This window comes from Perca fluviatilis, chromosome 15 (genome assembly GCF_010015445.1).
Source record: "Perca fluviatilis chromosome 15, GENO_Pfluv_1.0, whole genome shotgun sequence".
In the NCBI taxonomy this organism is placed as follows: Eukaryota; Metazoa; Chordata; class Actinopteri; order Perciformes; family Percidae; genus Perca; species Perca fluviatilis.
In genome coordinates this window covers 19,577,522-19,604,844 of record NC_053126.1, presented here as the reverse complement: position 1 = coordinate 19,604,844, position 27,323 = coordinate 19,577,522, and the positions used below count along the sequence as shown (strand labels likewise).

Here is a 27,323-nt window from a genome sequence, read left to right as displayed (position 1 = left end):
GCACCTACATAGCAGCTACTGCTTCTGTATTTAGTGCTTTGGAGGGCAGGTGTGGACATGACAAGGAACTAATGATATGGAGTAAAAGTGTGCTTAAAACCTGTTTCCACTTCAAAAACAAACTGAAAGTAGTGCAGCTCATCCCATATGGGTCACTTTTCGGCTATAGGAGGAGATCATTCATTAAATAGACTGCAGGAAGTTCTGCATCCTATGGCACTACTTTAACATTCCTCTGACATTGATTCATAATAATGACATACTTTATGTCGTTTTTACATGGTATTGCATCAGTCTGTGGGGGCTTTATAGTGGTCTGAAACCCCCTTTAGCCTGAACTATAGACAGTACATGGACAGGTACATGTGAGTATTTGATAAAAGCTTAAAGGCATTAATAGACCTTGGAACTAGTTGGAATGATGTACAGTTCCCTTTCATATGTATTTTGAAAAAAGAGGAGAAAATGAAAAGGGAACGTCCTGCTTTTGTTAAAAAGGTAAACTACATCCAATTCAATTCAATTTTATTTATAGTATCAAATCACAACAAGAGTTATCTCAAGACCCTTTACAGATAGAGTAAGTCTAGACCACACTATAATTTACAAAGACTCAACAATTCCAGTAATTCCCCTCCTAGTTTCCATCCCCTCCAAAAGAAAATCAGCTCTCTGTTTGCGAATTGGGAGGTAGTCTATATTTGGGCTTAAAATAAACCCATGGCCGTGAATTCTAAATGAATCCTGGCAGAGTTGTAAAAATTGACCCAATCATGCGCCTCAGACGCACGGGAAGGCGTGCCTCCGATTGCGCTTAAATTTAAGTCAGTGCTGTGGTGAAGGGCACAGTTCGCTTTGGATTTACACCTAGCCGCATCTTTCAGAGCACAAGATTTGTTTGGATCTGACCTAATACCAAGATGATATTTCCACATCGAGGTTTTGGTGTTTGAACCTTTTTTTTAAACTGTAGGACGGAATTGTGCCACATTGGAGTTGTCAGATACGCTATAAGGGACGATACATTTACCCATATACGTGAGCCTCAATCCTAAATGCTTGTCCTTGCATGGCATGAGCGAAATATAAACAGCTGGCGTGTGTGTATATGAACTGTTTAATCAACCTGCAGTTGGAGAGCAAATGACCATAAGGCGTCCACCTCGCAGCGCGTCCAAATCACTGTGATGTGGATCTGTTTCACTTTGCCAAGCTGTGTATGGCTAAAGCCGGAGATTTCCGACCGACTGCACACAGTTTGAGGAGTTACAAGTTTTTTTGTTTGGTTTGTGTCTTGAACGACTTTTTCCATTCCGGTGTCGATGATGACTGAGAACAATGAGATGGAGAGCAACTCTCAGCTCCAGCGCTGTCCAAGCACCATGTCCATCCAGCCGATGTCATCCAAGGCAAGTATCCACATTGAGCTTTGTTCCGTAGTTTACACTCCTCTCTATTGGCCTACAGTGTATGCTCTAATGTCTGTAACGTGGAGAAATAAGACACTTAACTTTGCATTGAAGCTTCCTCCACACACGGAAAGCAACAGTTGGATTGGCTAAATAAAAAGAGAGATTATTTTATTATTACCTGTTATTTTGCGATTTTGTATTCCTCCTCATTATTCTACCGGTTTTTGCAATATTGACGTCAATTATTTACAAATGCAGTTGTATTCATCATGACTGCGTCATTGTAGTGTAATATCACACGTAAATTGTGATGTCACTCTGTCTGCCCATCTCTGTCTGCCTCTTCAAATTCACTTCCTACACACACACACACACACACACACACACACACACACACACACACACACACACACACACACACACACACACACACACACACACACACACACAAAGGGGATTTGTGCTGTTAATTCATAATATGAATTTTAATCAGTGTATTAGAAGAATGGTTACAGTTAATGCTTTCAGATTTATTTTTGGAGCTATTTGCTTTTTCGGTGATTACTGAATCACTGTCATATTTTCCCCCACACTGCTGCACTCACACACTGTCAAATAAGTTGTTCCTGTATGCAGCAAGAATGTTTATTGCAATAAGGATAAATGACCACATTTATTTATATGCGCGTTTTGTGCCTAATACACAGAACTGGATCCCTTTTACAGCGTGGGCCTGCCCGAGCCTCAAGTGTCCTTACAAAGTGTCCTTATGATTCCATTCAATTTGTTGACTTGACTGTATAAACAAAGATTTCAAGTGCAGGAGCTGTGAAAGCTTTCTCAATGCCGCCTTTTTAATGGAAGGCTTTTAGGAAACTTGATTAATTAGGCCCAAACACTTGATACAACTTTCTCTCAGCTGAGTGTTTGTCTCCACCTCATGCCTCCTCTCGCCACCCACACACAAACGCACACATGCTGTGGACATGTTTGAAGCAAGGTGGCACCTTGTCCTCTGTGAGAAGCAGGAAAGTCTGCAGTTATAGTGAGCTATCTTCAGTGTGGTCCACTCCAGTTCTCCACTCCTCACCAGCTGCTACCAAGAAGAGTAAGGCGATATTCTGTGCCAAGCAGGACTGATTAGTATTCACATGAATCATTGGCCATCTTAGCCACTTCAAAACCATTTACACCACAAAGTAATCTAAACTAAACAGCTAGTAGTCATGAATTTGCAACCATATATGAGTCTATTAAGGAATCTTGTAGGAGAATCTTATAGTTAATGTCCGCTTGGCTCTTACATGTACAGATGTGGTCCCAGTATATTAAAAATCCTTTACATCAATATTCCACCCATATCTATTTTAAACACTTAATCAAGACCATTTCTGAAATAATAAAAAAACACGCCACAGGGTTTAATTTTTTGAAGGAATCTAATCAGACACATTGCTGTGTGTCCATGGTGTTTTTAATTATAAGGATGACAAGGAGCTTGCTCTGATAACAGATGCTCCCTGACGGTGCCAGAGGATTAAGAGGAAAGGAAGCATGGACTTTCTCTCTAGCTCCCAACAATGTATCATAGTCTACTGTAAAGGCTGGCAAAAATGTGATTGGTGGAGCAGATGAGATGTCTGAGCAGCAATCGTCAGCAAATAGTGTCGTTCTTTGTTCAGTGCTGTTTGATCTCTTAGGGTTGGTGATGTTTTGGGAGCCCTTTGTGATGTAGGGGCAGGTAAACCTCTTTTTTTTAGATGAGTGCACAGGAAAATCTCTGAACGCAGAGATATAAGGACTTAATTGATTGGCCCATTTGTCAGCCTGCCAACTGTGTGACAAGAACATCACAATTCATTCATGTGTCCCCTTTGGATTCTTCATCAAATCTTCTTCACTCAATATGAGCACTTAAACACCCACACAGCTGGTTGAGTGATAAAAGGTGACTGGAATTGCCTCAAGTGTGAAAATAAGAACTTGCCGCAGCTCCAGAGCAAAGTGACAAGTAATCGTAAACCACAACAGTTTGTGGCCAAGTCTAGCTGTTTTGTAAAGGGGATATTTCAATCTGGTGCTTTTTTACACAGGACAGTGTTAATTGTAGTCATCTACAGTCACTCAGCATAGTGAATGCTGAAGTGTTGCGAATGATCTACAGGGTACACTGATGATTTCTAGTGTCTATGCAGTTATTGCACAAGTTCATCCCCCAACATCTTTGAAGCCACACACACTTTTAAAGTCACTTCACATTTCATTAACCATCAATTCACATTGTCTTCAGATGAAGGGAGATGACCTGATCTTGAGTGACTCGAGCAGGGGAGTAAGTCGCAGCTGGGAGGCTGAAGTGGGCCATGGTCCTCATCGATTAATGTAAAACCCTTACTGCTGTGATGTTTATTGATGTGACACTGCAGGGAAAGGTGCGAGCTGTTGAAATACTGGACACTCGAAGGCTACAAGTAGCTACAAAGATAACTAGCTGTGTATCTATTTGTGTATCACTGAGGAGGGGAAGAAAAATATCTGTTAGGGAGATTCATTTGTCACCACCGATGCTCACTCAGAAATAACATCCTCCTCCCCTCGTCAGACACTGACATTGTGTTGTGCTTGGGGTGTTTAGTGTGAACGGTGATTGGGTGAGTAAAAAATGGGTGGATGATGAGTTGCCAGGGCAAAGCTGCATGGCGGGGTTAGCTAAATGTTGGGTCTAGGAATTGCACTCCAGTGAGGGAAGTGGTTATAATCCACGCTACTATTTCACACAGTTTCTCTTTCATTAAACAATCAGAGAGAGGGGGAGAGACGTCTGTGTGTATGAGCAAGCACCTGATTGTGTGCGTGTGTGCGCATGTGCGTGATAGGGACAGAATGGTGGAAGCAGCCTGTGATTATGCATCTCTTATCTCGTATTCAATGAGGGAATTTGCCAGGCTGCCAAGCATGACAATGACAAACTTTAGCCAAGAAGGGAAATGTTGGGACATAAAACTGGTTCACAAAATATAGTTGTATGATAAAGACTAAAGCTATTTGCATGCTGTACTCAGAGATTTAGTATGTGTAAATGTTTCTGTTCCTTTTACCTCTATTTAGTCACAGTTTCCTGTTTCCTGCCTCCTTTAAGTTTTACATCACCTGCCCAAAACAATTGAAGCCACACAGTGAGGGTGTAAATAATTGTATCATGTACCAGGTACCTCAGGATGATCATTTCCTCTGAAACCACTGACGTAGAACTGGATTGAGCCAGGAAACTGCGTCTTTCACAGCAGGGTTATCCTTCTTGAGACTGAAATATCCTCACTTAGAACGAGGTCGGACACTGTGACGTCGAAAATAAATTATAGAGTGACTAGCCTCAAAGGTGGGGCACAACGCAGGGGAGAATTTTAAAGTGGAAATTACAGGCTACACAGTAAAATATTGCATTCATATTTTCTTTTTTGAATTGATACTGTATTTAAAACTGTGGAATGGAGTGTGTATATCCGTTGCGGTGGCTGTTTTTTCACCCATTTCCTGCTTCACTTTTTCTCTGCTGCTGCTGACTACACAAATGTGATTGGCATGGTTTGAGTGAACACTGATAGTAGTAGAATAAGAGAAATGTTGAAGAATTAGCACAGAATTTAACACCCATGCACACCTGCCCACTCTAGTGATGTGCCTGTTGATTTTTAGAAAGATGCAACAGTTGGGTGATGCAGACCCTACCACCAAGACCTTTTCACCAGATTCCACACTGAGAGAGTGTATATTTTGACCTTTACAACCTCTAAACGAAGAAACAGCTGGAATTACTGGATAACCTTCATTTGAAATGTTCTCTCCTGGGTGAATCATTCAAAACAGTCCACACTAAAAGATATTATGGCCACAAGCTGTATTTATGGTCACATTCCCAGTGGGACTATGCCTTTGTTGCTCATTCTTGACCTCTGGACAGGCTGGAGCATCCCATATATATCTCAGCCCTGTGGGCCCTGGTCTCACTAAATTCTGATGGAGGGAGGAAGAGCCACATATTCGGATGAAATAAAAGCTATATTATTGAATTATGTCTGCCCAAACCCTGCTGTCCCTCTATGGAGCATTGATTTTGGACATTTATGTTGGCTACATGTGAGAACAAGTTGGAGTTGTTATATATGGATCGAAGATGTGAGAATTATGGGCTTTTACCCATCCGCTGAGACAGCTCGTCAAAATCAGGTCTGCAGCTGTGAGATCGTTGCTGCTTGAAGAACATTGACTGTGCAGGTGCGTGTCTAGGCAACGTTTTGCATTTTGCATGGCCTTGTGAGTCATTTGTGAATTATATAAATAATTTATTGAGAGAGAAACTTAAGTAAGATGAACTCATCCCAAATGTTTCTTTTTTGTTCTTTTGTTTAATTTTCTGCAGATGAAAGGCTTCACTTAGTACTTGTAAGAAGTGCAGTTAGTAAAAACATGAAGTGAGATTCAAAAAGGCAGTTCTCTTGACAGGAATTGTCATTAAATTACAGGGGATCAATAAAACATATGGGCCTAGATCATAATGTACATCACAACCAGGGTATAATCTGGGCTAAGAGAAATGACATGTGACCCGAATTGAATGTGGTATCACACTGGCTCTAACTCAGAAGTATGACGCCCTCAGCTAATGTTCAAATGGAAACTAACGGGAATGCTTTTTAGGCTCACACACTGACAGATGATTAGATTAGCTGTAATTGAGACATGTGCGCTAGCCGAAGCTGCTATACCAGCACTCATCTGCTCTGATTGAAAGAGCTCGGCTCAAGACTGTGATGAAAACATGGAGATGTGTGTCAAGGCGTTGCACCATTAACAAACATGATTTAAAAAAATGCATACCACCTTCTCATAAGGCATTCTTCATAAAGTGTTTATAGGTTTCTACGGCAAATAGATTGTTTCTAAATGTTTTATAAATCAGTAATACAAACAACATTTGGGTTGCCAGGTTGTGAAAAATCCTTTTGGCTGGTGTATATCCTCCTTCAGCCCAACTTAATCTAGCTCTTCAATTCATCAAGATTATTTACTGGAGAAGGAGAAATCTCTGAGCCTTTACTAATGACTTACTAACATTTCTAACTGCAGAATTGATGGCTTTTTAGAAAGTGCGTGTCACAAAGGGTCATGAGATCATTAGAGCATTATTACCACTCTATAATAAAGTATAAATGAATGTTGACAAAACAGTCTCACCACAACATCCATTTGTCGCTTTCAGGATCTTTTGATTGTATCACACTATCTTCATCTGCAGATGGAGTTTGCCCAGTTACTTTTTTTTTTTTTTGATTAATCCTTAGTGGGGAAATTACAATTTACACTCTGTTGGTTAGAGCACACTACACACAGGCCTGAAATACACACACATGCTCAGATCCTATACATGCACAAATGGAGAGATGTCAGAGTGAGTGGGCTGCGACTGCTGGACAGGCGCCCTGAGCAGTTGGGGGGGTTCGGTTCCTTGCTCAAGAGCACCTTTTCAGTGCCCAGGAGGTGAACTGGCATCTCTCCAGATACCAGTCCGCACTCCGTACTTTGGTCCGTACGGACTGAGCTACTGCCACCCCAAAGTTATCAAACAATAAAATGACAGATGTTGAAATCTCCATTTTTCTGGGCAACGTCAAAGAAACTAGTTTGCTGATTTTACACATTAAAGTCTGTTTAAAGGGTGTAAAAAAAGCCTTTTGTTGCTCCAGAGTGAGCTTTGTGAAGCCTGATAAATACCCTCAAGTGAGTTGTATTGGCGTCGGTTGGGTCTGAGCAGGTAACGACACATTTTATTTGAACTGCCATAGGTATAAATGATTGCTGGTAGTTTTTTTTAGATTACACTGAATATTTCTGAATCTTCAACTAGAGGGTAAACTGGAAATCAACAGTCAAAGACATGAGTTGACTGTTTGTATCAAGTTAATTACAACTTTATTAGCGACAATATACATAGAATAACACCATTCTGTGCACCTACAGCTACAATAGCAATATAATGTATTAGTTACCTTAGCTTGGCTTGTCTTCATCAGTGTAATCTAATGACGGGAAATGTCTAATAGAGATTTACAGGAAGCATATGCACTCAGTTACATAGACTTTTATTTATCTTGCTCTACCTCCATGTGTGCCTCACAAACACACACACAGACTCAAATAGACAAACTGTTTTCATATCTTATTCCCAGACACGCAGAGCTGTAAACAGCATGTCCCTGTAAAGTGATTATGTTTGGCACTGAGCAGAGAGCAAGCGCAGACAGGCAGACAGGCAGAGAGTGTGCATGCAGAGTGTCTGTGGCATGCTGATTATCTGTCTGTTTGTCTGTCTGTGTTGATCCATTCTTCCCCTGCGACACAACCACGCCCTCACACTGCTCTCCTGCTACCATTGCATGTCAGAGTAACAAATGGCTGCCTATCCCTCGGAAAACGAGCATCATCATCTGTTCACAGAGCCGGAGGGAAACGTCAGGAAACATGCATTTATCTAGCCAATCAATGATAGATGCTTGTTCTGTTTTTGAAATGCAGCAACCATCAATTATTGAATACTGTTTGAATGCAGCTTACAAGATACATGCATGGCTGGTTATGTCAATACACATGAGAGAGGGTACATGCAGTTTTAACTTGTTGGATCTTGTAGGCATGTGAGGAGGGATGCAACGACCCTGTAGTTCAAGCCTATGGCACAATCAATCTGTCCAAAGAGCAGACTTCATCAGATAAAGAACCCTAGAGATAGGCTGTTTATAGATGATAACACTGTGTAAACTGTCTTGTTTCATTTCCTCACAATAGCCCCCCTGCCACCACTACCAAGAAAATACCATTTACACGCAGCAGTTCTTGATGTAAGGCCCTGGGTGGCTTATCTTGTTTAACCATGGGCCAAATGCACAAGCTACCCTATTAAATGTGACTGTGCGAAAGATATGTTTGGTCTCATTGAAGGGAACATACAGGTATCTTAGCTCTTAATGTGTTGTTTCCATATGAGGTGATATTGCATTTCATGAGTCACCCTCTTTCTCCATGGTGTACAGATCAGAGCAGAGTGTTGTGTTTATGGATGCCAGAATATTGCCTGTGATGCCCTGAGGGTGTATTGGACATTTGTTATTGCTCCCAAATGTGTCGCTGCATTCTTGCTTATCTTGTGTTTATTCTTGTGTGTACCCTCTTATTCTCTGTCTCTGTCAATGTGTGTGTGTGTGTGTGTGTGTGTGTGTGTGTGTGTGTGTGTGTGTGTGTGCAGCTCCAGAGACTAAAACGCTCGCTGTCCTTCAAGACCCTCATGCGCAGCAAAAGTGTGGATAACTTCTTCCAAAGGTCCTACAGCGATGCTCGCCTGCCTGAAGATTTCATCACTGACCTGCCGCCTCCTTCTCCTCCACTGCTTCCTGGCTCTCCTCTCGTCGGCGACCGCTCACCGTCCATTTCACCATCTCTCAGCCCCAACCCCTCCATCTCCTCCCACTCCCCCTCTCTCAGCCTTTCCCCATCTTTGCCCATCAAGCCGCCCCGACCTCAGATTACCCACTCTTTCCAGGACCATGTCTTTCGCAAGCCCACCAACTGCCAGCACTGCAAGCACATGATAGTGGGTAAGGTCCTCAATCTACTCCCTGGACTGGTTTTCACATGATTTCCGGCCTCCCTGTCTGTTTGTTTATGTGGCATCCCATCTAGTGCAAACTGGAGAACATCACATATTAAGACATTAAACATTGTTATAGATATAGGGACAATGTGTTATCACCACAGCAGGATTTAGGAGTCTACAACTCCTTAAAGTAAAAGTTCGACCTTTTGGGAAATACACTTACTGTATTCACTTTATTGCAGAGAGTTAGATGAGAAAATCGTCTCATCTAACTCTCCACCAGGAAGCGAATATATTTCCCAAAATGTCAAACTACTCCTTCAGTAATGGTAGCATGAACATAATAGCGTCATAATAGTCCCAAATGACTTTTCAAATTATTACTTTTTTTTCTACTCCATTTAAGGAAAATTAAATATTAGAATTGGACTGTGTCTTCACTGCAGCGCCCTCTGTTTATATCTGTGAAGAAACCATTAGATTACAACAGGGATTTCTGTGGTGCAAATGTGTGAATGCTCTCATCCCTAATTTGCCACTTGTATGAACTACTAGCTGATGCTAGTATTACTGCTGAAATCTACTTCCTGTCACTATGATTGATCACAGACTCCAACCTGCTCTTCTGCTTTTGCGCCTTTGGTATAAATTCTGCATGCATTGTGAGTTTATTTGTGTAATGCATCACCTCGCTCAAGTCCTACTCCTCTGCAGTCCCTGAACACAGTCCAGCATCTGTCTCCTTGTTAGGCTGATGAAGCAGAATCCATTTTTCCTCTTCAAAGTAAAGGCAGTGTTTTCATTGAGCCATGCTTTTTGTTTTATCACTGTTTTTGCAATGTCATCCCCATCTACAACAAATCCATAAATCTATTAATCTTTTGTTTGTAGGATCAACCCCTTAACCTTTAAAAACATTAAAAAATCAACAGAGGATTTCTCATTGCCTAACAAATGAGGGAGAAACATCTCAATATTCAGAGCCTTTTATCATTGAAGTGCTTGAGAACAAAGATGAAATAGCAAGATAAACTCAGTGCCAAATCGATTTTGATTGAAATATCTCCTGCTGGTTTCCAATCTCTCCAGGTTGTTTTGAAAGAGGAACAGTTGATTATAAAGCTGTTAGTGTCAGTGCCAGCTTAATAAAACTGGGACAACTCTTGATTACACTCTCTACCTGAGCGGAGGGAAACCTGCTCATATGATCTGAAGGCCACATTGCTTTGTTAGGACTTTCTACCTTTTGCAGATCTGCAGCCTGCTGTGTATTTCTTTTATAGTAGCTGCCTCCGTGTCTGTGTCCTCTGCATCCATTCTCTTATCTCTGTCCCTCTCTGCAGGAAACTCCAAACAGGCCCTGCGGTGTAAAACATGTAAGATGGCTGCTCACCTGTGGTGCACCTCAGAACTATCGCAGCAGCTGTGTCAAGGGAAGGTGCGAATTCCCTCACAGAGGTTTTGTGATTTGATTTGATGCCCTTATATATAACACTGGCAGTTTTTTTCAACATGGTATGCAATGTACTTCACATCAGACAGTGTGGGCAATAATGTAATTTAGATTTCCTGTTTTTGAAGTTTGTGTGTGTGGTAATTCATGTCTGCCATGGTGTCTACCCAGTTCTTCAAACACAACAATCTAGAAATCCCAAAAAAATAATTTCTATATGATAGCATAAAGCATCTCAGGAAAATAGTCAGTTATATTAAATTTTAGAAGAGATATCCTTAAAGGAATCATCCATAAGCCAGCAGCGGTTAGCTTAGTTTAGCACAAAAACTGGAAACAGAGGAAAACAGCTAGCCTGGCTCTGTCTGAAGAAAACAAAATCAGCATATTGTCACCCCTAAAGTTCACTAATTACATACAAAATTACATAACCCGTAACAATATCCGTCAAAACAAAAAATTCATTTTCATTTTAGGGAGGTTATGTGCCAGACTCTATCTTGGCTGGGGACAGTCTTTGCTAGTTGCCTGGCAACTGCTTCTAGCCAAGAAATTGTCCAGCTCAAACCCCAGCAAAACGACAAATTTAAGGATAAAACAAACAAGCGATTACCTTTTAGATTTGCTGATATGCGGATTTTGTTACCTTCAGACAGAAGGTTAGCAGGCTAGCTGTTTCCCCCTGTTTCCAGTATTTGTGCTAAGCTAGGCTAAGCTAACCTTTTGAGTGTTTTTGATCTCATGTACGTTTTTGAGGCTACAAAGAATAGTTTAAAGGTCCCATGACATGGTGCTCTTTGGATGCTTGTATATAGACCTTAGTGGTCCCCTAATACTGTATCTGAAGTCTCTTTCCCGAAATTCAGCCTTGGTGCAGAATTACAGCCACTAGAGCCAGTCCCACAATGAGCTTTCCTTAGGATGTGTCATTTCTGTGTCTGTAGCTATTGAGGAGGAGAGAGGGGCCTTGACCAACTGCCACTTTGCTCGTTTGAAAGCCATGATGTCTCTCTCTCATAGGTGGGCCAAATTCTCTGGGTGGGCAAAGCAGAGAAATGGGAGGTAATCTTGCTCCTTATGACCTCATAAGGAGCAAGATTCCAGATCGGCCCATCTGAGCTTTCATTTTCTCAAAGGCGGAGCAGGATACCCAGGGCTCGGTTCACACCTATCGCCATTTCTAGCCACTGGGGGACCATAGGCAGGCTGGGGGAACTCATATTAATGTTAAAATACCTCATAAAGTTACATTTTCATGCCATGGGACCTTTAAATTATGTTACAAAAAAGTCCTTATCAATTAAAATAAGGGAAACAATAGATACATTCAGTAACAACTTATCTTGACTAAAGAGGAAGCAACATCTTTTTTTGCATTGCTGAAGTGAATAAAAATGTGCCGCAATGTCTAAACCATAGAACAAACTAACTCTCTGATAGTGTGTTTATCTAACAACACAAGGTTCTCCTGCTCAGTCCAGTCTAACCTCCGATTTCTCTGATTTCCCCGGACAATCAATAACAAGCAATCATGATTTGAATAACCTGAGCAGAAACATTGTTACCATTGTTACTTTACCATGAACCTGGACTGCACAATTGTACCTGCACTTTAAAAATAATTAGGGGTCAAAGCCCGAGGCTGTAGGAACCTCAGCAGGGCTGTGGAACCCTATTGTTTTCGCAAAATCTTTTATTTTTCCGCCCAGTTTTTTGTTAAAAGTCATACTGCAGCCTACAAGTTACACAGGTGAAACTTTCAGGGGTGGGTACAGAATGGGACACACTGCTCAGATTCCAAAAAGTACACATATCCACCACTGATTCTGCACTATAGCAGAAAAAAATGCATATCACACATTCAAAAAACATATATCCTGTGTTCTCTGGATCCAACTGAATCTACTGATATAGGCCACGCCCATTTCCGCCTAGACGTTTTTTCGTGAAAAATCGCAATTTATTGAAAACCTACTTTGCCGAACTCCTCCTAGCCCGTGCGACCGATCTGTACGAAACTTGGTAAGTAGCATCTCAAGACCGACCTGACAAAAAGAGAGAATTTCTATCGGATAAAAATTACGCAAATTACGGACGAACAAATTAGAAAGTATGAAAACACCAGCCTTGCCATATCTCGACCAAAATAAATGCTATCAATGCAAAACTTTAGATTCTTGTTTGCCATGACCCTTTGGAGGTCCCCCACACATTTTACGAAAATTGGCCACTAGGGGGCGCTACAAGTGCAAAGAGTTTATATCTCATAAACGGCGCATCCGATTGTTACGAAATTTGGAGGGTACGATCTAGGGCCACTCCTGAGGCCAACCCTACAGTGGGGTACTGATTGGTCAAAGTGGGCGTGGCCTATGGGACCCATGTTTGGATTCACGCAACTTTAAATTTACAGGATAGGTGTACAATGGTTTATGGACCTCACCTACCAAAAATTACACATGTGGCGCTATAATGCTTTTTGCCTTTAACTCCCATATTACACATCGCACATTAGACAATCTTACATCCCTGTGTTCCTTGAATTAAGCTGAATCACATGATGTAGGCCTTGCCAATTTCTGCAAAAGTTTTTTTTCAAAGCCAACTTTTTCGAACACGTCTAGGCCGTGCGACTGATCTGCATGAAACCTGGTACTTATCATCTCCAGATGGACCTGACCAAAAGTTATTAAAATAATTTTGCTACGTTAAACTATATGCATTGTACTACCAAACAAATGTTTGTAGCTAGCTACCAAACATGAACTTTACCATATCTCTGCCAAATTAAATGCTATCTTCAACAAACTTTAGATTATTGTTCACCATAGCAGTACGATGCTCTGTACCAATAACTCAATGCATGCAAATGGGACATTTGCGATTGCAGTTTCTCAGCCGTAGTAATTGCTATCAACATGAAACTTGTGAAGCTCGTTTGGCATGCCTCTCTGAGGCTATGTACCAAATTTGGTGAGGATTGGCCATTAGGGGGCACTATAGTCAACGTAGACCAGTTTTGGCACTTTTACTCAATCAATGTTAATGGGATATTTGCAACAGCAATGTACCACAGACCTTGCAGCTCACATCTCTCAATATTTCCTGACCTTTGCCTCCCCACCGTTACGCTTTGGGTTCCGCTTTTGCGCGCTCCCCGGGTCGTCGGGGGCAACTGGCGCAAGGAGGCTTGGACCATGTCATAACTGCTTGCAGTTCTAGTTTGATGTGTTTTATGAAACAGTCTTACAGTAAGTAGTCTACAGTGTTTAAATAAAAAAACACACACAAACACTGGAACCCTCTTGACCTGGGGAGTGTAGTGCACCAGGCAGCAAATTGGGAGTGTTTCCAGACAGAGCTTCTGTGTTCATCCTCTAGTGCAGAACATTAGCATGCAGCAAGATGCGAGACCTTCTGAGAGCACTTCTTAAGAGCACTGTATTCAAAACGGCTGTGCAGTTTGATAGAAGACAAAGAGGGAGAGATAGGGGAAAGGTAAAATATCATAGGACCAGAACCCGGGTATCTTTACAGAGTGTTTCTCTCATCTACATAATATGACAAACTGAGTGGCTCATTTGCAAGTCAAGGCAAACTGATAGCTGAGTGCGAAATTGCACCCACATCCGCACACACACACACACACACACACACACACACACACACACACACACACACACACACACACACACACACACAGAATCACATGTCCATGTCTTTGTGTTAGCCATGTGCATAATAGTAAGTGGTTAAGTGAATTTATTGTTCGTAATTAGCAGCAAAGAGAGCTACACGTTGCTTCGGTTTGTGACTCGATGTCAGAAATTAGTTCTTTTCCTGCATCATGTGCACCATACTGTGTGTCTTGATGTGTTTCTGATTCAGTAATTTTCAAATGACTCCATGAATGTCCTAAAACCACTACATAGAGCCAGTTCCCTATCAGCTCAGCCTATAAACAAGAAAAAAACTAAAAATAATCTTTCTGTTCTCCTCCATTAGTCTGGAGCTTTCAAGCGAAACTTCAGCTCGCCGATGCTCGTCAATGACCAATTGTCTGTCGTCAAGGAAGTTAAACCAAGCCAAGGTGAGCAAACCAGAGTGTCTGTGTGTGTCTGTGTGTGTGTGTGTGTGTGTGTGTGTGTGTGTGTGTGTGTGTGTGTGTGTGTGTGTGTGTGTGTGTGTGTGTGTGTGTGTGTGTATGTGTTTTATGGGTGAGTGCACATGTGCATCGTTATGTATGTGTCCCACGTGCTTTTGTTTTGTGATGTTGCTCTTGTCTAGCCTTTTGGTTTTTTTGTAGATTTTTGTGTGCTTGTGCATGCACTGTAATAAAACCAGAACTGTCTCCATCTCACTTGACACCCGAGGAGCATGAAGTGGGAAAATATAAAGAGGAAGAACAAATTCAGCTTCTCTTGGAGGCTGGTGGACAGTCTGCACCCTGAAAGTATGTGAAAAAAATATATTATATATATATATATATATATATATATATATATATATATATATATATATATATATATACAGTATCTATATATACTATATTATATTATAACTTAGCACAAAAAGTAAGGAAAATCTGTGTTTTGGTAGATTATTTCTCTGTGGTAACAATGCTTTTTGGCAATAAATATTACACCCTTGGAAAGCCTGTTTAGTTCCCTTTCAAATGGTACCCCAATTGTAAGGAACATGCATTTAATGTGGGATGAGCAGCAGCGCAGAGTATGTGGGTTGCGCCCATGAAAAATTTGCCAAATCTTCTCTGCCATTGCCACACAGCTTATTTTGCTGTTGCTATTGACACTTTAGAGATGAGATTCTGCAACCAGTGGCAATCCCATATCTCCAGAGTCTGGGACCGAACTCTATCCTCCAAGATGACAACGCTCGCCCCCACAGGGCGGGGTTTATCAGAGACTACCTCCAGAATGTAGGAGTGGAGAGGATGGATGGCCTGCCAGCAGTCCTGACCTCAACCCCATTGAACACTTGTGGGATCAGCTTGGGTGTGCTGTTCGTACCAGAGTGACCAACACAACCACGTTGGCCGACTTGCGACAAATGCTGGTTGGAGAACGGGATGCCATCCCACAGCAGTGTGTGACCAGGCTGGTGACCAGCATGAGGAGGAGGTGCCAGGCTGTTGTGGCTGTGTATGGTTCTTCCACACGCTACTGAGGCTCCTGTTTGTGAAATGAATAAACTGTTAAATTGCCAATATGTCTTGTTTCTTCAATCATCCAATCCACCAAACACCAAACAAGTCAATGGCAGAATAAGCTGTTTGGCATTTGCAGAGAAGATTTGGCAAATTTTTCATGGGCGCAACCCACATACTCAGCGCTGCTGCTCATCCCACAAATGCATGTTCCTTACAAATGGGGCACAATTTGAAAGGGAACTAAATAGGCTTTCCAATGGTATAAGATTTCTTGCCAAAAAGCATTGTTACCACAGAGAATATATATATATATATATATATATATATATATATATATATATATATATAAAAATAAGTTCTAATGTTTATGATTTTATATTTCTGTTCATGCTTTGTACTGTATATCCTTGGAGAGATGGAGGGAATTAATTTATTGTCTGGCACTTCAGTTTGCTGCCGATTGGTCTAAGTCCTGTCTAGCTCTCTTTATCATTACATTCACCTCTATTTCACCAACAATTACATTTTGAATACAAATCACATTTTTACTTAGTGGCATACGATTACAGAAGCGAACAAATCTGACAATTGCTTGTTGTCTCTTTGTCAAGTAAATGCGCTGAAAGCTAAAATTCTGTGGTCCAAGCTCACAGTGTGTCCTAAAAGTACCTGAATCTGTTCTTCTTTTCATCATCATCTCTGAATACCAGCTTGATTTTCTTTGTCATACATTTTGGATGAACATCTGTGTAAGTGATACAGTCCTTCATCTCACATACTGTATGCCTCTCTGAATCAGGATTAGCCACCTTATGCTGTCACTTCCTTGCACTATCCATGAATCAGGGTACAATTAACCTAAAGCTCTGTTATCACCCCGAGCTGCGCACCATGATGCCTGGGACGCTGCCAGGGCCAGCTGAGACTGCAACCTGCCAACCTCACAATCACACATTGCAAAGAGACCTCATAATTATGCTAACTAAAGGCTTGGTAAAATACCGAGCTCGTGTTTGCACACATTAATATTAGATGACATTTGTTTTAATGAAAGGATTTACTTACACACCCTGTGATTTCCCATCAACTGCCTTTTGGCAAAGCAGTGTATTGTGTTATATTAAACCACATTTATGAGGGCGAGAGTCTAATAGCTGCAGGAGTGAAGTACTTATAACAGTCATTGCTCTAGGTTGCAATTTTTCAGTGACAATTAAATTAAATCTGATTAGCTACCAGTTGAAATGTATGCAAGTATTTATTTCTCTATTTAAACAAGAACAACAGCTGTGTTGTTAAGGTGAAAAAAAAGGATTGCCTTTGATTCAGGCAGAAGGACTAGTTTAAGAAAGAAGACCCGTATGAATAATGTTGTTAGGTCTCAAATATTATTCACTGGTCAAACTGTGGTTGTTATTGAATGTTTAAGCTTTTAGTTTGTCATAGTTTGTAAGTAACCTCAAGTCACAAAGTTCATTAAAGCACATTATGAAGACCGATGAAGCCAAATCACGTATAGAACTCTCCTTTCTGCACTGAAAAAAAGCTGAAGGTCAGAGAATAATTATTTTTTATAGAGGATTATAGTGTCTGAGCACGATTTTTCCACTGTTTACTCTCTTCTCTTCACCTGTAATGAATTGCTCTTTGTAGAAATGCTTCTTCCTTGCTACAGTCAATTTAAAACACACATAAGCTGTATCACCTCAAAATACTTACACCAGTCAGACAAAAGGCATTCTTGTTGCAGAATTTATGTTAGCATTCCTGTTTAATTTATCACCTATTTGACGAGAGCATGGAGACACTGACCTTAATATGAAACTGCAAATCATTACGACTTGATCCTGCGCACACACACACAACCACACACACACACACACACACACACACAGCGCTTCTGGCCCCTCAGAAAAAATCATTCTGCCTTCCATTCAACTCGTGTTGAGGTAGATGGAAAAAGGAGCAGGACATTTAATTCCTAACTTCAGAAATACTCTGCTCACCCAGCACTGCCATCTACATGGAAGGTAGCATGAAGGATTTCCATATTTTAAATCATCTCTTATTCCCTTTCTACTCAACTACTAGCTATTAAAGCTATAAGACACATGTCCTGCCAATAAGTAAATGTATAAATAAATCAAAGCATCTAGAATTATTGAAATATCTTCATGTCTCCTTAACTTTTGACTGCTGTCCTCTGCCTTATCTAAAGTGGGTCACTTTGGTCCAGGACTGAATACAGTTAAATTTAGACCCTCTGGTTTCTCCAGATTGGCACAATAATAATGGTTTACAGTGTAATCTCATTGTGTAGTCCAAAGTGTGTGTGGAGTTGTGTTATTGCGTGAATCTTTTTTTATTTCTTATAATAAGGTGAAAATAATAGTGTGTGTGTGTGTGTGTGTGTGTGTGTGTGTGTGCGTGCGTGCGTGCGTGCGTGCGTGCGTGCGCGCGCGTGCGTGTGTGTGTGTGTGCACGCGTGTGCACGTGCATGTGTGTGTGTGTGGTTTCAGAGGCTGCGCGGATGCGTGTAGACCCTGTGTATGCAGCCTTGCGCTACGGGACGTCCTTGGCACAGATGAGCCGCTCCAGTTTTGGCAGTTTGTCAGAGTCCCCAACACGCAGCCTGGTATGACATCATCACCTTGTGGTTGGGGGTTGAGGACAATTGCCATAAAGTTTTTACGACATTGGTCAACTCACTGGTGAAGTATTGGGACCATAGATAACTGCAGTGCTGTGATTTGTAGCACTACTCTCCCTAGTTTTAATTCTGCCGTATTTTGTAAAAACTTTACAAATCATCGACAAATATTTGCCAAAATTGGCTGGATGATATTAAAGATTACTAAGGATTAAGCTTTAAATTAATATTTTGACATTTTGGGAAATACTTGTATTCCCTTTCTGGCGATAAGAAGATTGATAGAGTGGTATCAATCTTCGAGACTGTCCTCCCCCAAAAAACGCTCCCATAGGTTGTTTGATCAAGCAGCAATTATGACTCATATTTACCTTTAAAGTGGTGGAGCCCTGTAGTGGCTGTAGTAATTATGACGGTAGCAAAGCAGAAAGTAATGTGACAAAGCATAAGAGTGCCAAGTACTGCATTAGGAGGGGTCAAACACGAGTTTGAATCCTGTTTGAAAATAAAAGTAAACTGCGACTTTGTTTTAACTTTACAGAACAAACAAAGCTACGTCACGTTCAGCGTCACGTGCGTATATAAGTGAATTAACTGAATAAGTGAATTAATAATTAATAAGTGAATTAAAATCAGATTTGAACCCAGACCACGATGTTTTTCAATTTTAATGAAGATGTTTTTGTGGTTAAACATAACCAAGCTGCAACCGTTTCACAACTTTAACGACATTAGAACCACCACCGTAACGTCCTCTGACAGAAAACGCTCTTGTGGGTCGTATTAGAGGGAATAAACAACCTATATTGTCGTATGGTTTGGAGGACTTGTTGCAATCTCATCATCTAACGAATGAGAAAGATAAGAAAGCAAATGAGGCAACGTAATTCCCAAAATGTCAAATATTTGCTTGAAAATTTATTTCAAAGCCTTTCAAAAGTTTCCTCTCTTTGAGGTCATGCTAGTCCCCTACTTACTGCAAATCTAACTTTACCCATGGTGTGTTATAATGAATCTATCAGGAGCATAATGGATGACACTGATCTCTGTGTTCTTCTCATTAAACATGGAGTTGAACCAGTGTGCAAATCTTCCTAAACCCCCCAAATATGCAGATCCGGCTACACCACTGAGAACTACTGATCTGTGTGCATTCTGAATGATTCAGAGCAGAGAAAAGTGTTACTACCACTATCAGATGCATTCTCTTTGACATCCCGGTGCTGACATTTAATTTGTTTCTCTTAATTTCCGTCTTTGATAAGGGGGAGGGAGGTGAGGAGATGCAGCAGAGACAGTGCAGCATGGAGGAAGACATAACTCAGGAGACAGGGGGTAAACACTGCTGTGTGTCTGTGTCTCCATGTATGTGGATAGGCATATGTGCTATGTGGGTCTATGTGTGTCTATGCATATGCTGTGCATGTGTGTGTGTGTGTGTGTGTGTGTGTGTGTGTGTGTGTGTGTGTGTGTGTGTGTGTGTGTGTGTGTGTGTGTGTGTGTGCATGTGTGTGTGTGTGTGTGTGTGTGTGTATGTGTATGTGTGTGAGAGAGAGATTTACTGTGACAAATGACATGCCTGATTGCATGTGTGGGTGAGTGCATGCCTGGCACCTTCAAAGAAAATTTCTCGCCACCCTCAGACACCCATGTCCCCGACATCGAGATCGAGGAGGAAGGTGAGAGCGGCAGCCAGGCTCAGACTTCAGCAGAAGATGAGACTCCAGCAGAAGATGAGACTCCTGCAGAGGAGAGCAGTGTGATGGTACCACTCTGTCTAATCCCCCTGTGCAGACTGTCACCCCTTGTTGTTTTCCTCCTTGAGCGTGTATTCCTATCTTACTACCTCCCCGTCCCTGTGTATCCCTGTGTCCAGGTGCCCAAGCGCATTGAAGTTCACTCCATCCACACCTATGTAGCGCTCTACAAGTTTCTGCCTCAGGAACAGAATGACCTGGAACTTCAGTGAGTAAAAGCCAAACAGACTGCCTACTGCACGCATTTTCATTTTCATTTGTGTGCACAGACAGGAGTGCTTGTGTGGTATTTAGTTTTTTCTATTGTGTGCGTGAGTGCATTTGCTTTGTCTGTATTTTTGCATGGTGTCATGCAGGATGAAAATGTCCCCACCATCTGCAGAGGACAGTGCCAGGGCGCCCTTAAGGACGACTAATTATAAACTGGAAGCCCATCACTGTCCCCTTTACACAGCTAGCGACTGAGCTGTGTTCCCAGCAGGGGAGAGGATAAAGAAGTGAACAACTGAGAGATGAAAGGGCGGACAGACATAAGGAGAGATGGCATGGAGCTGAAGATTATCATAGGCAGAGAGCGAGAGGATGGGAGAAATAGGCAGAGAAAGTTAAGTGTGAATGTAGTATATAGTATAGTAAAAGCTATATAAGATGAAGAAGGATGAGAAAATAGAAGAACGGAAGGACAGAGCAGTTAAATCAGGGCAGGATGTGTATGTGTGTGTATGAATGGTTTGGGGGACAACAGGTAGATCCATGGGACTGTGCTGTGGCTCTGTGTGTGTGACTGAACAATATATGTGAACTAATAAAAGCATAATGTGTCTCTGTGCTTCTGTCTGGGTTTGACTAGTATGGACTGCAGAAGACAAAACCTATACAATATTTTGGAAAAAGCTCATACAGAGTATCTTTAAAGTTAGAGTCAGTTTACAGCACTTCAGTATAAGTACAGAAAATGACTGTCGATAGTCTTTAACAGTAGCTTTTTATAGGGAAAAGGGAGTAATATCACACAAAGAGAAACTTTCTTATCTCTGGTCTGGCTTGATGTCTCCTCCGACTATAGCAAGCATAACTTTCCCACACAGAAGTGCATTTGGGACAGCAGTTTCTACCTGTGTAACTAGGACAGCGTACTACACTGTGTGTGTGTGTGTGTGTGTGTGTGTGAGTGTGTGTGTGTGTGTAGAAAAGTGTTATTTAAAAAAACTGGTTGCATCATTAGCATGCAGGCCAGGTTGGCTGCAGAATAGGTCCAGCCTTCACCACTGCAGTAGACGCTACAGAGTCGTATTTCACGTAGACCTCATGACTTTGGTGTGTTGGCTGCTCTGTAACCTCTGCAGAGGGACACAAAGGCATTTTAATCTCCACAGCTTTGTAACCGTGGGTACAACAGCTTTCTGTTGCAGTCTCGCAACGTAATCCTTTGTCCTCACACTCAACTCTCTTTTATCTTTTCTTTTTTTTGCTTGCCGCTCTCACTCTCTCACCCCCTTCATCTCCCCATCATGTATCCCACTCTCGTCTCCCCTTTTCTTCTCCACCTCAATCACTGCTCCCCTTCATGCCTTCTTTTTTTCATCTTCTCTCTTGTCTTTTTTCCTCCTCTAGTCCTGGTGATCGTGTGCAGGTCACTGACGACTCTAACGAAGAGTGGTGGAAGGTGGGTAATAAATCATTCGCAAACATCTGTGTGTGTGTGTGTGTGTGTGTGTGTTTGTGTGTTACCTGTGTTCTTCATAATGTGTATTTGAGTGCACAGAAACGTGTGCATGTGCATTTTTTGTGCGCTTGTGTTAATTCAAGTCTTTAAAAACATCCCTTTAGCATTACACCTGCTCCATTTTTGCCTGTCATAAACATGCAGGCAGCCACAGACAGAAATAGAACATAATTTCCTCCAAAAATTACTAAGAGTTATCACAATGAACTTGACTAGTTTTGCAAGCTCAAAGAGGTCTTTATTGAGTCTGTAATGAGCTTCTCTTTGTCCTGATGGAAGCAAATGTGCATCTGTGTGGGTCTGGGTTTTCCATCACAGACTAAGGAAAATGCACGCAGACTTAACTAAAGTGCAGAGTCTGTGTATCTTCCATCAGTGGACCAGTATTTACTAGCACTTATGTAGCCTAAAGTGAAGCTGCAGTCATTACACACTTTAAATCAGCACTGCCGCTCTGAGGAACTATTAAATTATGTATCATTTGTGAATCATCTGTTCATCGATGTATGGTTTGTGATTCACTTAATATACATAATATAAAATAAACACATCAACACCTAAGGCGGAGGGTGATAAACTGTGAAATATTGCTACATAATTAGGTTTACTCAAACATCATCTGTTTTCACCAGCAAGCAAAACGCCGTAATCTGCCGTTTCTTGAATTGCATGTAAAATAAATCTGACATTAAGGTAAAGCAATTTGTTTGCATTTAAAAACAATTATTATAATACTTATATTTGTGTGATTTCAGTCTTTCTTCTTAAGTTGCTTCTACACTTGTCTGTTCAGCCACAATGAGTCATCACTGCACTGACAGAAATGTGTTGCTGTCTGTGTCACTGTGTTTTGCATTTCCCATTACTATTCAGAATGAAAAAATCTGTTGTTCCTACTGACCGCACAGATGATGTCAACTCTGAAACATATCAATAAGTTCAGAAATGGTCAGCCAGTCTAACCGTCTGTCAAAACAGACATTCATCTGGCTCATCATCAGCCAAACAATGAAAACTAATATAAAGGGACAGACCCGATGAATCAGTAACCGTAATAAAAACCAGCTGTGAAACTAATTTAGTACTTTATTAACAGTATGTATTGTAACGTCATTGTGACAACCAGTTACATTTAAAATGTTGACTGATTGCGTACTGTTCTTCCGTGTTTTTTCAGGGCAAGAGCGGAGACAAAGTTGGCTTCTTCCCTTCCAACTTTGTGCAGAGGGTCCGGCCAGGAGAGAGAGTGTGGCGGGTCGTCCAGGGCCTTCCTGGCAACCGAGAGAGAGGACACATGGCCGTGAAGGAATCCCAGGTACGCTAATATTATCGTATCGTTTAATGACTTATTCCGCTGTTCTTCTTACCCTAATTTATGTTTATACCCCTTAAGAACTACACTGACATTTTGAATCATTTAGTTTGTGATCATAAGGTTCCATCTATTTGTGGTACCCACAATATCCTGTGCAAAGTTGCAGGGGGCTGGAGCCCATCCCAGCACACTCTGGGTGAGAGTACATCCTGGGCAGGGTGTGATCAAAGGATTGGCACCAAAATAATCTCTGTGTCTGTGTGTTGACACGATAAAGCTCATTATTTAAATTTTTTTTTAACGGACATTCAGCAAGAAAATACACTAAAGGTTGTTTTTTTTAAAGATCACTTTAAACCAGTTTTTACCCACAATGTATGCCCCCCTCCAAATGTGTTGTAGTGCATTGTCACCATAGTTTATATTTAGAGTTTCTCTTCAGCACCGGTCAGAAAATCTTATCTTACACAAATAGGTTGCTGATTACTTATTATTTAGTATAGTATTTTTAAATTCCCATTGTTTACCCATGTTTTGAGTTGTTGATTTTGCTTATAATTTCACAATTTATTTCTATTCATAATTAATTCTGAATTAAATTAAGATATACTAGGCATAAATACATTGAATAACTGTAGGCAACTGGCACTAACTGTCACTACATGTTCATTCATTCTGTTGGCACTGTTCAAGCATACAAGATTATGATGCTACATTAAGTCCCATAATGTTCTGCCGAAATGGATATACCTGTTCGCATTTCCTCCATACCCACCTATGTTCTCGAAGATCTATTAATGTGTCAAATTTCTTAAATTTAGAAATAGTTTTTTAAAAGATAAATCTGGTCTTATATTTCAGAATCTGTTACTTTATTGAAAGTAGAGCAACTGAGCGTCTTCCTTCTCCTTTCAGATCTGTGTGGGGAAGCGAGAAGACGGCGAGGTGTTTCTGAGGCTGAGCAGCGGGAAGAAGAGAGGGCTGGTCCCTGCTGACTCCATAGAGGAGATCTGAGCCTCTGTGCTCAAATCACCATCCTTCCACTTCTACTTCCCCCTGGGAGGCACCCGTCTTCATATCCCCTCCTCCACCCTGCGCTCGTCAAAATGACAGCCGCAGCCTTTCCAACCAGTCCTGACTAACTTTAACCAAACACACTTCTGCAAAGAGCTGGAACCACAGCCCCCTTGAACATGTGGTTTCCCGTTGATTTCATTTACTTTCTTTAATAGAGTGTACAGTCATGCAGTAACCCTGCTCTTACAAAGGAACTGTTTTTCAGCAGTCTAGTTTTATCTTTCCAATACAAACATCAGTGTTTAGTTAGAAAAGTCAAAAATGCATAAGTCAAAAATGCTTTAAATATGCTTGCCAGATGCCAGTTCACATCTCTTTTTCATCCATCAAAAAGATGTCTACCAACGTGGGAGGAGGCTGAGTCCTGTCATGGGAACATGATGCCTCTGTCAGTGTCCTTTTCTTTTTACTGCCCACTCCGCATGTCTCATCCCTATCTGCTCATGTCAGGGTCTCTGGCCTGAGGACTGATATCAGCTAATGGTAGCTACACAACATGAGGCACGTGCCAAGGACAACGACTGCCAGCCAGAGAACTCTGCTGCCATGCAGACAGAGAAGAGAATCAGATGAAAGGAGTAGACCCGATCCAAAAAACCTCAGCAGTGTCAGACTGAGTTTTGACTGCATGCAGTCAACTTGTGAGTGCAGAAATCAGAAGATTTTCAAAGGAAATGTGAAGCCTCTGAGGATATCTACACAGGAAACTTAAAAAAACATTTCCCCTGACTTTTTCAGTAAAAATAACAATGAAAATATGGAACAAAAATGCGTCAGCTTTATTTCTGGTAAGAGAGCATAAATCAGCCGGTGGACCCCATGCTCCACAGAAAGGTCAACTCAACAAATTTTGCAAAACAAACTTTCCCTTTTTTTCTTGTTTTTATCTATCTACAAGACAGGAACTTAAACCTGAAGGAACTGCTGGAAAAAAAGTATTTTTAGTTAATGGCATATCCATACAGGAATACATTTTGGTGCAAAGCATCTTGTTGATAACTCAGCGGTGATTGTCTAGGGTCTAAATCTGTTGTCTTACTGTTTTAAGCAAAGGTGATGCAGGGGAAATCAAAAGGAAGGGAGGTAAAACTTGCGAGTCTCTCTAGACAAAACAGGGAGGGTGGTCCTCCCTCGTATGGCTGGTTGTTGTGAGCACTGAGCAAGACCTTCCAAGTGTAGCAGTGGCAGTTTCTGTTCTCCTGTTTTCACATATAGGAGATGGACGGGCATTAAAGGGTTGTTTTTTCTGTCTGCAGAGACCCGCTGAAGAGCTGCAGTGGGTGTTGCAAATGTTGCACAGCATTATTACATGACTTCACTAGAGCTGGAACAGTGGGAAACAAACGGCGGCCAGTCTGCCAGAAAAACAACACAATGGGGATCTTTCTGACCATGACAAGGAGTCTAAGTTTCACTGACAGCTTGGAGGAGGATGCAGGGAAACAGAGGGAGGAGGAGGTGTAGTGAGAGGAATGACATCAGTGTTGAACCATTATGAGTCAGTCTGTGCATGCAGGTAGTGTTGTACACATGGGTACCAGTCATCATTGATCAAATGTCAGCCTGTCATCTCCATCTTCTGCTCCCCGTTTGGCATCTCTCGTCCTCTCTTTCTTTACTGGTCAGTTATGACATAAAGTGAAGGCATTTTTTTTCTTCTTGTACTGTACATATTGATGTTTTAGACACCTTTTTCCAGAGAGAGGACACTCCACTTGTGTCACGAACATAAAGAATGCAACAGTAGAATGATGGCACTGCAAATGATGAAATAATTTAACTAAATAATTTAACTCGTATGTCTTTCAGACCACAGAGATTACGCTAATGTGATCCTTCTTTAGTCTACATTTTAATATATGTGAAAGCGTTTAGAGACTGTGAGAAATAAGCTTCTCTTCTTGTAATGATGAGAATAGCACTTTATTTTGTGTCATCTTAATAAGTTGTCCTATTTGTTGAGGTATCTCTATAGTGCTATAGTGATAGCTTTCATATTTAACAATACTTTACCTGCAACTTCACTTCCCTATGGAGCTCTTTGGTCAAAGGGCTGATAGCTTGTCTATGTGCGTCAGATTTATAATATATAATATCAGAGATGGAAAAAAACTGAGAATTACACAGCAGCATAAACAATATGACCATCCTGGAGAAAAATGGCATCAGAGCAGAACTGGATTTATGATTTTTACCCATGTAAACACTTTGTTATCTTACATTGTGCCTAGTTTCTGTAGCATCACATGTTCACACCTTTTAGAATTCAAAATGTTAAGTATGTGTTTGGATGTATCCTGAGTCCGGAGTCATTGGTTGGCCACATACCTTAATAAAAGATATTTACAAAACAGTCTCTGCCCCTTTTATGTACGCAGATGACATGATTTGCACACTGGCACATTGAAATATACTGCTGCATGTGTGAATGCTGTTGATCACGTAGGTCTGCATCCAGACAGCACCTAGCTTTTGGTGTTTTTTTGTATCTGTAATTATATTCAAGGCCTGAAATGTAGCAGGGAGCTGCTAAATAAGGCTGCTCTAATGGTGAGTCTTAGTGGCGTCAATGCATAATGCACCAACCTCTATCTTGAAACACTGCTGGGCACAGAGGGATGCCAAAATGATGCTGAAAACACAGCTGCAACATAAATGATCACGTACTAGCACTGCTGGAGGGAGAGTAATTCAGACCTTTTTATGAAATCACACACTGCTCCATATACCAGAGGAAAAGTAATGACTTTTTAAGCAAACAACAGCCAAATCAAGGAAACCAACGCTGATTGGATTTACTGATTGTTTTTTTTTTATTTGTACCAAAAATGAAAATTTTATAATTATGCAATTCTCAAGAGTGCATGTTATATAGCCAAGCATCCCAAAGCCCAAAAGTTGCCTTTGAGGAAAAAAAACAAACAAAAACATATTTACACCAGAATTTACGATAAGCTGTTGTTGAACTTGTCATTTATTGAGCTCCACGCTGCTGTCACTATTGTACCTATCAATGTGTATCAATGACAAACTCTTTTTACAAACTTGCAACAAGAACAAATCCCACCTCTTCTGTCATCACCAACCACCCAGACACAAATCAAGAAAAGATGAC

At 41.1% G+C, this 27,323-nt stretch overlaps 1 protein-coding gene across 5 annotated transcripts; it reads left to right on the top strand.

Annotated features, from left to right (window-relative positions):
- The first annotated feature begins 847 nt into the window (after positions 1-847).
- On the top strand, positions 848-26,561 carry LOC120575024 (SH3 and cysteine-rich domain-containing protein 2-like). Of its 5 annotated transcripts, XM_039825597.1 has the most exons (11): positions 848-1,409; positions 8,713-9,061; positions 10,404-10,498; positions 14,519-14,603; positions 18,203-18,318; positions 19,599-19,668; positions 19,977-20,098; positions 20,210-20,298; positions 21,705-21,756; positions 22,994-23,131; positions 24,047-26,561. In XM_039825597.1, the coding sequence occupies exons 1-11, from the start codon at positions 1,323-1,325 to the stop codon at positions 24,143-24,145; spliced, it is 1,302 nt and encodes a 433-aa protein (XP_039681531.1). In that variant the 5' UTR covers positions 848-1,322; the 3' UTR covers positions 24,146-26,561. The 5 variants fall into 5 exon arrangements, with proteins under 5 accessions (XP_039681531.1, XP_039681530.1, XP_039681534.1 ...); XM_039825596.1 differs by having other exon boundaries at positions 19,977-20,298; XM_039825600.1 differs by lacking the exons at positions 21,705-21,756; positions 22,994-23,131; positions 24,047-26,561 and adding an exon at positions 20,447-21,698.
- The last annotated feature ends 762 nt before the right edge of the window (positions 26,562-27,323 follow it).